This window comes from Melanerpes formicivorus, unplaced genomic scaffold, assembly GCF_026170545.1.
Source record: "Melanerpes formicivorus ecotype bairdi unplaced genomic scaffold, bMelFor1.0.p_v2 SCAF_2, whole genome shotgun sequence".
In the NCBI taxonomy this organism is placed as follows: Eukaryota; Metazoa; Chordata; class Aves; order Piciformes; family Picidae; genus Melanerpes; species Melanerpes formicivorus.
In genome coordinates this window covers 6445303-6462869 of record NW_027142354.1, presented here as the reverse complement: position 1 = coordinate 6462869, position 17567 = coordinate 6445303, and the positions used below count along the sequence as shown (strand labels likewise).

General features: G+C 37.7%; 1 protein-coding gene across 5 annotated transcripts in view; it reads left to right on the top strand.

The window, feature by feature from the left end:
* EPHA7 (EPH receptor A7) overlaps positions 1-17177 on the top strand; it is a 174035-nt gene extending 156858 nt beyond the window's left edge. For 3 of the 5 annotated variants that reach the window (XM_068149718.1, XM_068149740.1, XM_068149712.1), the window contains one exon: positions 13329-17177. In XM_068149718.1, the coding sequence (XP_068005819.1) occupies positions 13329-13524 (196 nt within the window). In that variant the 3' untranslated portion in view covers positions 13525-17177. Of the gene's footprint in view, positions 1-868; positions 5248-13328 lie in introns of those variants that run through there. The other 2 variants (XM_068149733.1, XM_068149725.1) reach the window with 1 other exon arrangement.
* The last annotated feature ends 390 nt before the right edge of the window (positions 17178-17567 follow it).

The following is a 17567-nucleotide window of genomic DNA, read 5'->3' as shown; positions in this document are numbered from 1 at the left end:
CACTTTGCCTCCACTACTTAATTGGTACCTTTTTTCAGACATGTTCTAGGAAGATGTGGAATTTCCTTCTAATTGGCCAAGGGCTGTCTGTGTCCTGCAAGAAAAGACTTTGCATCAGGGTAAAAGTCTAGAGAAGCAATACAATTTTCCAAAGGCTAGCATGGCCTGTAATGGTACTGCCATCTTAAACAGGTCTTCTTGGCACCCTGCAATCAATATTCTTGTTATGGTGGTTGTCAAACACACGTAATTCCTCTTTCGGAGAGCTGTGGTTTTCTAAATAAGTTTCTAAACAATATTCTGGAGTTTGAAACCCTACTCTTACCTGCCTGTTATCACTAGGGATCTCAGCCTATAGCTTGGGAATTGTCATCAGCACCCACTTCTACTAGGTCAGAAGCACTACTAGTGGTGGAACTGAAACAGCTCCTTGTCTTCGATTTGCATGATGGATATGGGTTAATATACAAAGAGTTTCTTTAGGCATCTCTTTAGGAAACCAAATATGATCTACAGATCTTGTATTTATACATAACTTTGTCCTGAAAACCACCCGAAGTATTTTACAAGAGGCATCTTTTTCTTTGGGTGTCCTTAAACGCCACAATGAAGTATTATCTTCGTGCAAAACATGCCGATGTTATTCTCAGATGTGGAGATACATGCAGTGCAATTGCATGGTACTTGCCGTGTAATTGCACTCCTCACTGAGAAGCTGAACAGTGCCTGTATGACCTTCACAGGACTGAGCTGAGGTTCCAGTGTAGCTTCTATGTTAGAAACCTGTATCCCAGACCACGATGTAGCTTTGACTCACAGTAGCGGTCTAACCTGAAAAATTAACAATGTACGCATTTATCTTCCCCAGGGATGTGATGAGTTTAGGGATCACGTTGGTTGGTCATCAAAAGAAAATCATGAGCAGCATTCAGACTATGAGAGCACAAATGCTACATTTACACGGCACTGGCATCCAAGTGTGATAGACATTTCTCCCTTATGAGGGAGGTGACAGACTGAGAGAACAGCACTGGCCTTCAGTATATATGAAGTGCTGCTAGAAGACACTTGATTTCCTGGGTCCTTCCTGCAGTGAATAGAAGAGCTACAAGAAGCACCTACAGACTTGAACTCCTAAGTGCCACCAGAATTTATGAAAAGGGAATTAGGATCCACCAGTGGTGGCAAGGAAAACAGCAGTGACAATAAACAAAGTACTACCTGAATAAACATACAAACACCTTGAGCTCTCTAACCTCCTTTTTATCTAATAGACTTTTTAAATGTACATAAAAATTTAAAAGAAAGAATATATTTGTCAGATAAAATCATGATATTATTGTTGAATTCAACAAAATATTTTCCTTAAATCTGTGATTTCTGAATCTTTTTTTAATCATTTGTGTTTATTCTTCATAAAGACTTTCTTTTAGTATGATGTTTATATATTTGGACCTTTTTAGTGCTAATTCTATGACACATTACTACACTGGGTACCTCTGAAGGATGATTTGAGTTCCTAGAGATTTGAGAAGCATGACCAAGCAATGTATATCTGTCCAAACTTTGGTATCCTTTTGTGCCATTTACTTTTGTTAAATCAGCAGCATATTGACATGGCTAGCTAATTGGCAGAGAGTCAGGAAAATGCGAGTTGCCAAGAGCTCGGATATTTTTTAACGGATTTTTTAAGGTTAGACATATACTATCTTTTCAAAGAAAATAAAAGGAGAAAAAAAAAATATAAGGAAAAAAATAAGAAAATAAAAGAAAAAAAAAAAAAAAAAGAAAAGCAATAATGACCCCTAAGTAGTTCTAGGCACTTTTAGCAAATTGTTTGCAAGATGATTTTAATGGACTAGAGTTAAAGTGAGATGTATTCTAAGATGTAGATCTGCAGCTGTAAACCTGCTGAGACACTGCATTCAATGGCTAAGTGATTGTAGGAGTGTCTCAGAACGTGGGTGCAGTGCTCCAGTGTTATGTAAACCATTTAATCTGAGCACATCACTTTTTTTTTTGTTTCTTTTTTTTTTTCTTTGCTTTTTCTTTCAATACTCTGCATCAGCAAATCTGAGAGACATAGCTGGCATATATTTTATATGAGTTAAAGCTGTATGCAGTCCGGCTGTCGGAATAGGGACAGAGATTTTATATGAGAGCTGTAGAGCAAGAGGCAAGGGGCAGTTCAAAATTTTCAGGTTTTATTTTTTTTGAGTACAAGCTTCTGCTGCTCTGAACAGACATGCGTTTGCGTGCTTAAACAGACACAACAGCCATTCACCAGGAACACAGCTAAAAAGAGTAGCTGCTCGATGGAGGATCTTTTTACATCATTTCCTTAGACAACAGTTTTTTTGAGGAATTAAAATATTTAACTATCATAAGCAATAATGAACAGTGTCTTTACAGATATTGCAGGAATGTACATGAACCAGAGAAATGCTTTAACAAAACAAAACAAAACAAAATCTGAAAATCGTGAACTACCCCAAAAATGAAATGCTGTACTTCCAAAGAGACTTGGGCTGCTTCTATTGATTTTGATAGAGAAAGATCCCAGGGATCAGTCATAAATTGGTCTTGTTTGATAATGTGGGCATCCACACAAAAAAAATAAAAAGAAGAAGAAAAACCCTGTAAATGTTCCTTTGTAAACCTTGTAAATTTTATTTATACTCTCTTGTTTTGTACACACATTTATGTGTAGTGAGCTCTGAATACATTGAAAATGCACTATATTTTTCTATTTTACTTGCAGAGCATCACAAACAAACATGTATATTCAGCGCTACATAATGTGTTTTCCCACATTTAGGACCAAAGATAGTTATCAAAAACTTAAATGCATCATTTCTCCCCTCCTTTTTTTTTTTGTTTTGTTTTCTCTCCTCCCTCTTTTTAGATCACTGTACAGTATTATATTTGTCATTTTATTTATTTGTTTCATTAGAAAAATCAAGTTTGGTTATACTAATTTTTTTTTTTGTTTTGTCCTCCCTGCCTTTGTTGAAGAACAAAAAAATCTGTAAAAAAGCTTTTAACTAGCATAATCCCGTTCCGTAGACACTTCCATTTGTAATCTTTGTAATAGACTGTAAATATATTTTTGGAACTATAATGCAATGTGCATAAGGGTTATTTTTCAGTGTCCATATATGATTGTTTATACAATTCACAGCACTTTACAGTCATGCTGAGAAGCCTAATTTATTGCCTGGATTTGGGCAGAGTAAGAAAGAAAAAAAAAAAAACAAAAAAAGGTGAATATTCTTGTTTCATACTAGATTGTCACTCAATAGAAATGGAGTTATTTTCATGTATGCAGCTCGAGATGGCTTTTTAACGATTAAAACTCATTTTCTAGAAGTGGTGCAGAAGTAAGGTGCAGAGTAGACTGGGTGGGTGCCCAACACTGAAATTTGTGCACACAAGTACTTAGCCAAGGCACTTCGAGTAGCCATTGGAACACTCTTATTAAACATCCATTTTGTGTTATAACAAACGCTAAGTGCCTCACTGGTGGAGTGAGCATCTGTGGACGATTGCACAGGGTGCTTGTCAGTTTCGCTGCTGCTTAGGCACCCAGCTATGAATTTAGGAGTCTTAAGTTCAGACACCTTCTTCCTTATAAATCTCGGCTATTGTTTCTAAGGGCTTGGCGATTAAAGGTGCGATGCACCAATGCTGGTATTGCTGAGAACCCACAAACCCAAAATGCAAGAGAGCTGAGGCCAGACTTCACTTTTAGGACTTGCTCAGTACTCTGAAGCACAGAGGCCTCAAGGCATGTGTGTTGACCTGGGCTCACACGTGTAAAAGTGAGAGCCCTAATAATATTTCTTCCTTATTTTCCTTGTTTGATTTAAGCCATCTTTTTTGAATAGTAAATATATTTTAGCATTCATCTATATACCTTGATTGCCTTAATGTTGCCACAGATTTTTACACATTTGAAAGTGGTAGAGTAGACCCAGAAAGCACAATCGCTATCAATACCCTATCTTATCTATCTGTTCAGAACATTACTGCAATTTAGAGCACATGCATGTAAATGGATTTGTAACTGGTAGAGCAGCAACATATTGATGTTGGTGCCATTCCCCAGGTTCCAGGAAAACATAGTCTAGTGTAAGAAAAATAAAGTGCCAGAAAAAGCCGATGGGAGGAACTGAAGTAAAAGCTGGGTCAGAGGGAGAATTAAAGACTAAATGATGAAACAAAGAAATTATCTCACTTCTGGATTGATTTCATTGAATTTGGAAATTGTGCATCATTAAAGACAGATTGTCAGGCCGTTAGTGACGCTGATCTTTCGTGACTTTATCCATCTATATGCATCTAAAAGAGAGATGCCTAAGACAAGCAGGATGAATCTCCCTCTGGGAATGCTTATCTCCATTGCCTGTAGAGGGAACCCAGATGATTAGCTTAAATTAGGCATCTAATATCTAGACAGTTAAAGTTAGGTGAGGTGATTCCTACCCTGTAGGTCCTTGGCTGCTACAGTTTCCCCCACAAACTGAGTGTTATAGAAAGGCAGCTCCTTCCTTACTAGTGTTTTCCAGGATGTGTTTAAATTGGGCTGTATCACAGAGAGGTGTGGTTTGGTTGTTTGTTTGTTTTTTTTTTAATTATTATTAATTTTACTCAGAGGTTTGTAACAGCTCATCTAAATGCTATTTGTATATGGGTATTAATTCTTGGGGGGGGGAGGGGAAATTATGATTGTTCTGAGGAAGACCTGCCTAGTAAATTACCGTTCCTTAATATTTTAAATAATCAGAAATATTTGCTGACATACTGCTTCAGTCCAGAGGTTATGTGATCAGATATGATAGTTGCTGTTTGCAGAACCATGTTTATCTAAAGCCTTGTCATGTAAAAAAAATCTCCAGGAGGCAAAGATGCTTAAATGTATCTCAGATTGAATGTTGCCCTTAATATCTCAATAATTGAGCTCTGTCTGTATTATTCTCCATTTAAAATGAGGGTTTTTTATATTTGTTTAAGCTGGGGGTTATCTGGCATTCACTGAGGGAGGTTGAAAAAAAAAATTATTTTAAATTAAATTTGCTTTTCTCCAGTAATAGTAATATACAGTTAATAGTTTCCACTGTTTTGAATGTTGCAAAAACTATTGCTTTAATGTGGGGGATAAAGGGGTTTATTTTTATTTTGTTGTTGGTATTTTTTTACATTTATTGGTTAGTAGTTGAAATAATAAAAAACAAAAAATAATAATAATTTGTCCTTAACTTTCTAAATAATTCATATATAACCATTTTGAGAGCAATTGAAATTCCACAACCTTCAAGTTACTACTGGGACAGTAATCGTGTCACTACAGTCATAATACCAAATGATGCTGAGACATCCTGCCACAAGGGCAGATTCAGCTGGCACTCTTGCCCAGTAAAGGCATGAAGCTGTCCACTGGTTTTGTGAGAGGAGTCACAGCCAGCTCAGCCAATAGAGGGTCATTATACCTTTTAAAAGTATGTATGTGCCGTGTTAGAGCTAAGACATCCTTAGTGCATCACTTCCCTGCTTGCAGTTAGAAACTGATACGCTCATGATATGCATTTGGGGTTCGGTGGGGTTTGTTTGTTGGTTTTTTTTGTTTCATTTTAAACAAGTGACATTTGGGGTGCTTGTGGAAGGGAACAGTTTAAGAGATTGCAATACAAATTCTTGCCTAACTAATTCTGACAGCAAGTGCTGCAGGGGTATTCAGGCAGTTGGTGCAATGATTTGCTGAGCAACTAGCACAGCAGGATTTCTTTGTGTTCAGGACTTGTTGGGATTGTACTTCTGATGAATTAACTTATGTGTAGGAACAGGTAAATTTTTTCCTCCACTAACTTGGAAAGGACTTGCAGACAGTAGATTTGGGATTTGAAAGACTACTCAAAATCTTAACCTCCAACAAATTTCCAGGAAAATAAGAAATTCTGGACAGCAACCTTTTATTTTCCTCTCCCGTCCCCTTAAGGGTTGTCAAATGTAGACAACAGTTATATTTGAACAGAGAAGTCTTCATTGTTTGCATAGTGTAGCCTTCTATTTAGTTGTGAATAAGCAGTTCTGTAATTTAATTTTCTTGCAAAAAAAATATGGGGGAGGGATGGGGGAGGGAGAAGGGCATGCAATAACTTGGAAAAAAATGCACATGAAAACAAAGAAAGAAAAACCCAGGCCAGTAAATTACCTGGGAACCCCAATGTGTGACTGGGTTCACCATTTTGGTAACACATTCCACACAGGAATTTGAAAAATACAGGTGATTAAGTCATAGGCATAAAATTTAAAATATCCTGACTAAAGAGTAAGCTACATTTATGGGACTTTATCCTCTCTGAATTTGGTTTTGTGAGGTTTTCGTAACTTAGGATGACGAAGACATGCGTTTGGAGTAAAATCTCTTGAAACAAGCTAAGGGACAAAATTAGTGTTTCTGTAATTTCCATGCAGTTCTCAGTGCCCTTTCAGGGTGGATAAGGGTTTGGCAGTTAGAAGGTGAAAGGAGTCATGTGGAGTTTATGTGTTGTACAAATACAGGTTATGTCCAGTGAGATCATGAAAGGTTAAATGTTAAAAGAGGAAACCACTGACTTTTGTACTTGGTGAAAAGGCAGAAGATGGGAGGGAATGGAAAGAAAGGGGCGTGAAGCCATTTAGAATACAGGGCTCTAAGTCATAGGGCTCTGCAAGACATTGCTGGCAGGGGACTTAAGTGTCAAGAATTTTTTTGTTTAAGTAAAGAGACGCTGTTAATAAACTATACCTAATAATCTAATGTGGAGTTGTTTCAGTACTCTGATTTTTCCTCAGGCCAGATTGGAATTTGTCAAAGAGACTAAATTGAGACAGATGGGAAAGCAACTGGTAATACACAGCTCATTCAAGAAGACTTGAAAGAGACATGAAAGGAGAATTTTACATTAAAAGCCTGAAAATAAAACATGAACTCTGATGATATTTACTCTCAGAAGGTTTTGGAGTAGTTTTCTTTAAATCTAGGGTAATGATTGCAGGTTTTAGCACTGGTACCATACAAATTGAGTGAAATTGAAGTCTAATTAGACACAGAAAAAAAGATCCACAAGTCAATAAATAGTTGATGTCTTGATAGCCTGTGGAAAAAAAAAAAAAGATGTGGTACAGCCATGCAAAGCTTGTGTAGCCAGCCAAATGAATCTTGGACAAAACAAGATATAATGACTAGTGCCAGAAGAGCTAAATCAGGAACAGAACATCTATTCAGCCATGGACCAAAGCTTCTGTATTTAATTGAACCAGATAACCAATTGTAGAACTGTGCTGCTAATAATAATTAATACTACTAATAAAAAACTACAACTTGGAGATCACCTGATGAATCATATGGCCAACACCGAAAAGCACACTCATTGCTTAAGCCCATAGCTGTACCCAAATACTTATGTGTGCTACTGGTGTTAAGAGTTCTATGACTCTGGGTATTTCAAATCATTTATAAACTGGAGAAGGTATAACCCCTTATGTGTAACAAGAAGGAATGCTGAGAAGTCTGTAAGGTCTACCAAGTGCAATGGAAATATTTTCTGATTATTTCCTCAGACTTACCAGGAAAACATGAGTTTACCTTTTATATTAGGAAACATACTTCCTGTTCCAAGGATGCCGTCTTGGTGAGAATAAAAGTCATCCATTAGTTTTACTAGAACAACCAAATCTGGCTTGAAGAGGCAAGACTCGAGAATGATAGGTAGAATGTATCCATGTTGATCCCTCACGTTTCCTATGTGTTGAAACATTACTCAGGCAATTTCTTGACTATCATTCAAGCTGTTTAACTATGCCAGCTTCCACTGCCTTCCTGAAGGGCTGAATGCCCATTTTTAAGATTTCTGCTGGAAAATATGTTTCAATTTCCTTTCCTCAGGGACCAACTAGCCTATGCCAAGAATGAATGTGTGGTTTAAGAGCAAGCAGGTGCAAGAATCTCAGATTAGTTCTCTCTAGGGTGTTCTTTTCAGTCATAATCGTAAATTAAATATCTTCTCCCACTGAGGCTGCATATAGCGAGCTGCATGAGAAATCTGATTTGCCCAAAATAAACTAAGTAAAATCATCCAGATACCTCTAGAAGGCCACTCAGAAATGAAAGATTTTAAGCGGTGGTTAGGATTGGGTTCATAAAATGCAAGAGCTGGGTTTTTGGGAAGTCTGTGTGTACAACTTTCACAGTGTTAATCACTCTGCCTCCCCAAAGTATGAAGCTTTCTGGGTAAAATGGTATCCTCTGCCATTGTTGTTTAAGCTAGACTACAAATGGAAAATCTGAGTCCATAAGGACAAAGAAAGAAAAAAAATTATATCAGAATTAGACCAAGTCTTCACCATTTGTTGCTTAATCTAGGCAGCACTGGTACTTCCATATGGAATCAGTGAAAGAGTAAGGTGGGTTAAGATAACAGAAGAATGAGATAAGGTGGAGTGAGGGGACTTTCTGGAGAAAAGGAAGGGCTGAGAAGATATGATGGATCTGTGGGTGACTTTGAGCAGCCTTTGTGTTTCTCTTGCAGGCTCTTCTCACTGCAGAGCCCTTATGCTCTGTCCATTTCGCCCCAAGTCTTTCTCATGGTTCTTCTACTTCATTAGTCCCTTATGTGTTCCCTTATACTACTCTATACAAAATAGTGGTGTCTTCTTTCCCAGTAGCCAACATTTGTGCCCTCACACACTGCTGGATAACACGGCAGGGTTAGGTTCAAATCCATGCCAGTGTGCCTATAGGAAGAAATTGGGCCAGCAAGACACTGAGAAGGATTGTTAATGAGGATTTTTTGGTTATTACTGGGTGTCAGTACTATGAATAAGTGATCAATTACTATTGTGGAGAGAAAGATTTCACCTTGCTGTGTAGTTTCCCTATACACTCATCACCAGTTCATCCACTGCCAGGAGGAGGAAGTGGGACAAGGAAGAGGAAAAAAATAACCCAACACTTTCAGGCATTTCTTTGTAAGACTTTTTCAAGACAAAAAAATGTTTCAGTGCCTACGTTACCTGAACTTGTGCAAGAACAAATCATTTTTGATGCTGGCAGAAGCATCCCAAATAGATTGTGTGCTGTCTGCCGCAAATCTCATCCACAAGCTGCCTCCCATCCCATGAAACTTCTTGCCTGAGACTGCGTGGTCTCCCAAACAGTACCTTTCTTGCTACAATTAACTGAGTATCACAGCACCAAAGACCCTCTGCAGGTGTCCATCTTTATTTTCTTATATAAAGTTGCCACTGGTGTTTGAAACATATGTCGCCAGCCATAGGAAGGGAAAATAGTTTTTGCTCTGTGCTCTGCTCTACTGTTTCTTCACAGCTGGCATTGCCCATGCTTTACTAGGGGCAGGGTGTAAAACAACGGTGGGGAAGGAACATCCTTCCCAGCAGCATCAACAAATGCAATGTCTATCTAGGACCAACAAACTATGGGTCAGAGAGATCACTCCAAACATTGAAGCACAGAAATCATTAGTGATGGTCAAAATAAACAAACAAAACAAAACAAAACAAAACCTATAACTGTATATATTGGGGTTGTTGAGGCATTGAATATGAAAGACTAAGTCAGGCTTAACGTCTGAACTGCCTGATAGCTCCAATGGTACAGCCTAATAGGAGTATGGTTTAAATAATATCTATTGGCAGTGCAATCTAAGAGGTACCTGAATGGCAAAAATCAAAAGACCTGGTTAAGGGGACAATCTCAGGGCAGCAAGAAGAAAGAGCTACCTTCTGTGATTTTTATACTTTCCATAATCAATTAATCCATTTCTCTTGGACACTATGAAATTAATTTACCTGGATTAATAAAAATCATATGGAAACAAATGCTTTACCTGTGTTATCTGTCTGTGAACTATTTGCCAAAAAAGAGTGAGGATATGCCCTGAAATATTACCTGCTGTCAGTATAGCAAAATGTCTAATGCAGAAAAGAAATGAAAAAAAAAACCATATAAATTGTGTCTTGAAAGCAGCTAATACCATTTTTATGCTTGTGTTTTGAAATAGGATTGTGTGAAGTTGAATTTATTTTTTTCCTCCTTTTTCTTTCTTTTTTAACATGAATTAAATTTAAAATCTTAGAGGAATGGATATTATATATTCCATAATGATTTTAGAAGTGGTTGCCTGATATTTAAGGTTAAATTTTAATGTTTAAATTAATGGTGTTTCACTTTAGATACCAGAGAAGCAGAAACTACATAGCTTGGTATACATGTCTGTCCCTGAGCTGTCATAGCATGCTTCTGCAAAATAGGATATTATTATTGGCAGTGCTTAGACCATAAGTGCTATTGTGTCATCGTTATTTGGTTTGGGTTCAAGGCCTTTTGGTGATCAAAACTCACATTATCTAAAGTCAGTAACCATTAGTAAGAAGATGAATATGAAGTAAATTAGTAGAAGTCGTCTGCTGAAATTATGGGGATACCTTACAGAGGTGATGTCCAGCTGGTACTGAGCTGACTCTCTCATTGTTTATTGTAAAGGCCAGAACAAGCCAACAGACTGACTCCCCTCATGCATATTGACAGCTGAATCATGGAGACTCAGAGTTCAGGATACACAGCTGACAAGAATGTAACACCTGTCTGGCATCCTTTTAACTCTGGTTCCAGGAAGGCTTACCTTATATTTTTGTGTTCTGATGGGTGGCCTACTTATTCTCATGGGTTAGAAATGGGTAGAAAGAGTAAGACTGACTCTAAAGCTTTGGGTGGCAGCATGATACTTTCAGCCTCTGTGCTGGAAAAGAAAGACTCTCTAGGTATTCATATATTGCCACACATTGAGCTGCAGCTGCTTTCCAGGAAAAAAAGTTGCTTAAGCTAAACCTAATCCCAAATTACCTCCAAAATTCCTTCCTACACAGTGCAATGTCTTCTCTTCCTGAAATACCTTTCCCTTCCAGAAATCCCCTCCCTCTTACTCTGGTATTCCTGTTTAGCCACTTCTCTAGGAATGAAGAGACTGCTGCTCTGAATGAAATGGAGTTTCTTTCATGGAAAGGGTTGAGTGGCCTGTCACATCCCAGAAGAGCTAGTATCTTGGTCTGCAGGCACCACACTTTGCAACATCATTCTGTCATTACTCAGCTGTTAGATAAAATGGTCATGATCCCTCTGATCCTTCTTTTACATTTTCTGTTGATAGGATGAATTTAGGCATCTACTTTCAGAGAAGATTTTGGGCTGTGAATTCCTGAATGTAATTTACTCAGGACACCTCCAGATATACTTCTGGGATGCATGATGGCATACCCAGGATCCCTTGAGAACTGAAGCCCTATCCTCAACTCAGCAGAGCTTGTCATCTAATTTATCCACTCTCTTCAACTGGTCTTCAGTTTCTCCAAATGATTTTATTTTTTCAATCTTATTCCAGAGAGACAGAGTACCTAATTCCTGCCTGGAATGGCATTGGATAGCAGGGCTGCTAGTAATTAATCTTATGATAGTCAATAACTAGGTCATACAGATGCGAGGAAATTGTTAAGTCTGCTTGCTATACATCACACAGAGATCTTCATCTCCCATTTATTGATGTTTCATACTTTTTAGCCTGCACTTAATCTTTGCTCTGGTGAAACCACTACTTGGCCGTGAGAGCCAGGTGCAGTCCAGAGTCAACCCATGCCACAGTCCAGAGTATATGTATACTGTCTCATGAATCTCTTGATCTGTAGACCTTTTGTCCTGGTGCTGACCAAAAATGTCATTAGAGACAGAACCAATATAAATGTAACCTGAGGTTTTCAATACCTATGCATCTAAGTGCTGTTTGTGACTACCATTTACCTTTAGCTCTGAATAAATCTGTGTCAATCATTTTTACTAATTCAAAGACTTACTTGTCTTCAAAACAGCAAGAAGACACTATCAGGGTCAATAAAAGTCTTCCTTTTGGAAAGGGTTTATCCTCAGAGTTAGTTTTTTCTGCATTCTTTTCTCATGCATTCCTTGCATTACTAGGGTTCCAAAGGGCAGGTATAAAAAAAACTAAGAGAAGCAAGATTTAGCTTAGTTAATACCTTCCCTTAATGTAAAATAAGTCCCTAAGACACTACACGAGAGACAGGAAAATGTCATTCTGTCCCTCCAGATTGCTTCCTCTAGCTTTTCAGGTTTTTAGTGCTTTGTTTTTGTTTTTGTTTTTGTTTTTAATAAGCCTCTGATATTATGGCTATTAATATTGTCAGGTCCTCTTCTCTACTTTATCATAAAACATCTGCTCCCATTTTGTCCAGTTCGGTGACAGAGATGTATGGCATGTTACAATGTATTAATAATGCTCTTCTCTTGAATTGCTATCTTCCCTTTGATTCACACTGTTAAATAATCTAATCCATGTGCTGGAATGACAGATACTACTTTGGAATCAGCTGCAAGAATATTGGTTGGTATGGCAGGGGGCTATTCCTCTGCTGGTTTATTTTTCTTTAGTGCTAGTGTTACATTGACTTGTCTCAACGTCTGTAATAAATTGCATTTCTCTCATGAATTTTCAAATAATTTAGTTAAGATATTGCTAATCACATGTGAAATAATTTCTATTCACTCCTGGCCTGGATTCATTAGTCCTAAAGTTATATTATTTTAGTGATTTCATGTGACTAGCCTGTCACTAAATGCACAGTAAAATCCACATCTTTTTATTTCCTTTTCTCTCTGGAGCTTTTTTGGCAACATGAGTAAAATAAAGTCTGTCTTGGGGTGCTCAATATAATGACTGAGACAAGTCAGTTAAAATGTTTTATAAGGTTCTTTAGAAATACTGACAGCTTCTGGTAATATCAGTTAGGATAAAGGAGAGTTTACTACATTAGTTTACATCCTAGAATATAACTGCCATGTGTATGCTTCTTTAATTAAGCATAGTTTAAACTGAACACACCCATTCCACCCATTTCCCTGCTTTTCTGTTTTAAAGTTACCTATATCTTCTCCTAGTCCTCAATTTTACACCCAAACACCCAGCTGGAAAACTGCACCTCGTACATTAATTTCCTTTATTTCCAGTACTGAAATTGTTAAATACAACCCTGTGGCTCATTGAGATCCAGTGTGAGACACAACTACATTTCCTTCATGTTAGAGGTGTTTACCTGGGTATCTTTGGGTTTATTGATGTTTAGCTAGTCAATGAGAATTTTTTTAAAGTAGTGGTGTATACATGGCAATGAAAATGATAGTGTAATTTGCCTCTATTACTTCCTGATATCAGGATTCTGCTGCACTGCAAATTTCATATCTGTTGTTATTATTTGTTTGACAGAATCAAAAACATGCCAGGTGCTTTGCAAAACAGAGAACAAGAAAAATCCCTTTCCAGAAGAGATGACAGCCTGAATAAAAATGGCATAATGGCAGGAGAAAAAGGAAGCAGAAAGGGGAAGCAAAACAAGAGTTATAACCATAAGATCATGAGATTGGTTTGGAGGCACAGTGAACGCTATGAGGCATTTTTTTAACGCTCATAAGGACTGTAGTTGGGATTAGAGAATGGAAATGTAGAAAAGAAGCGTAAAAGAAGAGTAAAAGAAGGGAGGAACAGACTGGCAACAGGAGGAAGAGTAAACAGAGGTGTATGGGAAAGGCCAGCACACACACCTGACAAACTGAGGATTATAACTAATGCCAAGAGTGAAAGACCACATCTGAAGAGCATGATGATTTCAGGAGGATGGCGAAGCAGGACATGGTGATGCTGCTAGGGAGAGAAGAGCCAGCAAAGCTGCCCTGGAAGCCTGCCCTGGAAGCTCCTCACACTAATATAACCCTGCTTCCCCATCTTCTTTCTAGCTCTCCTCTTAAACACAAAATATGTATACAGAAGAGCAAAGGAGAAGGAGAAGCACCTAAATCAAATATTTCCAAAGAACCTGCTGGGGAAGAAGTTTAAATTGGGATAATACAGATTTACTCCTACTGATGCTGCTGCTGGTAGCAAATGGCAGAAAGCATCCTGTTAGCCTTTTTCATGCAGACCAATCAATGGGAGTCTTCGCCACTATTTACAAATAGGTCTTGCTGAGAAATACTCTGCAAAATTATAATACTCCAGCCAATCCAGGACATTTTAAAATGTCCTTTTATTCTAGATCAGAAAGAAGCAGAAATTATAACATTTACAGTGAATGAACAGGAAAGAAAAATAGTTAATCAATTTCTTTTAAAGCTGAAAGTAATAATTTTGATATTAAAGAGAAATACTAGTCAAATTTTGCTCATTGGAAAAAAAAATGTTTCATTAAATTTTCTGACAAAATTGAGAAGTATTTTAGTTATGTTGGATTGGCATTTTGTTTTGTTTTGTTGTGGGGGGTGGTGTCCTAGAAATCGGTGGTGTTTTAAGAATAAAACTGAAAAATTGCCATTTTCAATGTCAGACATTTTAAAATCTCCTGATTCCCAAGGTAAGAATTCTTCAGGACTAAGAAAGCTGCAAAGTGGCCAGTCTAATCTCTTCCTCACTTCCTTCTCCTCTGCTTTGGTGATCAACCATGTCTAATGATTAGGCCACAAAGAGCAAAACAAGTTTCTGTGTCTCCCTGAGAAAAGGCATTTTGCCAACTTCTTGAAGAATTATTAACTAGATCTGCTTACAGGAAGCCACTTTTTTGCTGCAGACTATGTGTCCATTTAAATCTTCCTCACAGCTCTTCCATTTTGCCTGGGAAAGTTTATCAGAAAGCACACTGGAAAGGCTCAAATCTTTCTGTCTCCAGTGAAACTGTTTTTAGACGTAGTTGTAGCTTGGCAGATGTACTGGTATGACAGTTGAGAGACTGCTGGTGGTTATGGAGCATTCTATTATTCTGGCTTATATAGACACTTTTTGCTTGATACTTCTGACTGCAAAGTATTGATGTTTAGGGTACTATAGGTGCTTACCTGTTGTACTTTTTTCTTCTAAGTTGTAGAGGAAAGTGATGGATAATTTTTTTCTTCTCCTTCAGGATAACACAGCTTTGCATGAGTCATTCATCTTGAATGTACACCAGAGTGATATCAAGTTGGTTGTTGTGACACCTTATCAATATGATGCCCATTTTTAGTCTCTTCTAGGAGTGGAATGATTTAAGTGTTGTCTGGTGGAGACAATGACCTCGTCTAGGAATATCTTGATGACTCTGGATAGGGTTCAAATAATTCGTCTAGGTGAGAAGGAGACAATTGAAAGTCATAGCCGAAATATTACCAGAAATCCTTAACTGGTTGTGTTTGTCTGTCATTTGCTTTAAGATTTTAGTGAATGGTGGCTTAATGGATTCTCAATTGGCAGCAATGATCAATAAGCAATGGCAGCTGGGTTGGTTTTTTTTTTGTTGTTGTTGCTATATTTTGTTACTATTCAATTTGAACTTTACTTAAGTTAATGAATGTCACCTCAGGATACTATTTTAGCAATGAGATTTACAGGACCAAATCTGTCAATGTAGAAACTTAGTTACTAAAGAACATACCTAGTATGGAGACTTAACCCAATGCTCAGCAGCAACTGAAGAATCAGGCCCACTCTAGGAACTTTTCTCCACTATTATTGAAATAACACTGCATTTAAATCATGGAGCCGTGGTATCACCCTTATAAACTCTACGCTGCTTAAATTCCTCTTACAATTGAATGTAGCTCCAAGTTTTATCATAGTACACATCTTATTAAAAAAAGAAATTGCAAAGAAATGTCACAGTATGTCAACATAATGCAGATTTTTTTCCATAACATTCTTACATATTTGAAAGAAGCTCATTAACTCAGTTGAGTAAAACTTTTTGCAATAAGTCAGCATAAAGCAATATCAAAACTGATCTTGCAAAACTTTGCCTCTGCTTCTGTTGTGATAGCAGATATGGAAGATGTGTGTAACTATCTTTTGGCCCTGAGGAAGGTCCTACCTTCATATCCTCTGCTACCAAAAAACCCAGACAAATTCTATTGGAAAAGATGGCACAACCTCTGAATGCTACAGTCTGACCTACCTTCTGAGTTCAGAGACTGAACTGGATGTATGGTTTTGGAAAGGATTTAATACCAGCTACCTCAGTAGCCTTGTGATGCTAAAGGAAAAAAGCTGGGGGGAAAAAAAATGAGTATTATAATGTGTTCTGAGATTAAAGGACAGCATGGTCTTACTTTTTATCTTTTTTTTTTGTTTGTTTTAACCTTGGCTATATTTGTCCTCCAATCCTTTCCTACTGTTATCTATCGGCTTTTCCAAGACGACACTTGGTTGTGCACAAAATTGTAAGAGCTGCACTAACACAAGTCCATGTAGCCCTGTGTACCTGGCAGGCGTCCTGCTTTGGGAGGGGTACAGTCTTGTCATGGGGCCTCCACTGTACCCTGCAGATTAGAGACACCTGGCTGATATCCAGACATCTTCAGGGCTCTGTATCCAATATGTACAGTTCAAATGCTTCCTAAATCAGAGGGTGCACTATGTTTAATAGTCTGAATTTGTCCTAGATCCTGTGAATTTACTTCCTCCTTCTGTCTCTCTTTCTCTTTCTGTCTTGTCCTTCTTTCTTCTGAAGTAGAATGACCAGGGCTGCATGAATTATTCAACATAAGAGTGTACGATGTATTTATACAGTGATATAGCGATACAGTGTATTTATACAGTGATATATATATATATGTTTTCTTTTTTGTTTACAGTTTCTTTCTTAATCATCCAAATACCCTGTTTCACATTTTCACTTGATACTGAGTGCTTGACTTGATGTATTCAGAGAGCTGTCTGATATTAAGACACTCTTATTTTCTTCTTAAGTAATAGTTAATTTGTAGTACCTGCCTGTGTATGTACAGCTGGGCTTATTTTTCCCTTGTGCACTTCTATTTGCTTTATCAAATTTTATCACCACTTTATGGCCAATGGCATTCAAAATTGTGAAATTATTTTGCAGCTCCTAACAGGCAGCTTCTGGTTTAGCTTTTAAAAATCATTTTGTATCGAACTTTCTCATCTGACAGTTCTTAGATATCACGTTTCCCTTTATTAAAAATAAAAGTACTTTTGCTTAAATCCTTTGTTTTAGTTCATGCCTCAGTCCAGGAAGCTTTGCACACACTTAAATGCCTAGATGCTATAATTCACTTCTGTGTTTTTTCAGGGTGGGGGAGGGAGGCTTCAAGCTATTGTCATTTGTATTTTATTAATTGGAAATCTTAAAAGTAGAATTTAGGCCTTCTTATTGCCTACTCGTTCTGGCAGAGTGGTTATACAATCTTCAGAGTGAAAAATTGCTAAGGGCTAGATCCATAAAGTGCATTTAGGAATAGCCTTTAGCCCCTTAGATATCCTGCCTCCTTGCAGAAGCTATAAATCCAGATAAGACACATCCCTCTACACTGAAAGAGGACAGCTGGGTATTTAACAGCAGCCTCCACCGACTGCAGCATACTGAGCAGGGAACAGTCTGAGTGAACTGTAGAAAGAGCCAGATGGGGGAAATAAAGCAAGTGAATGGTGTACTGATATTGGTATATTTTTCAACACTGCCCTACG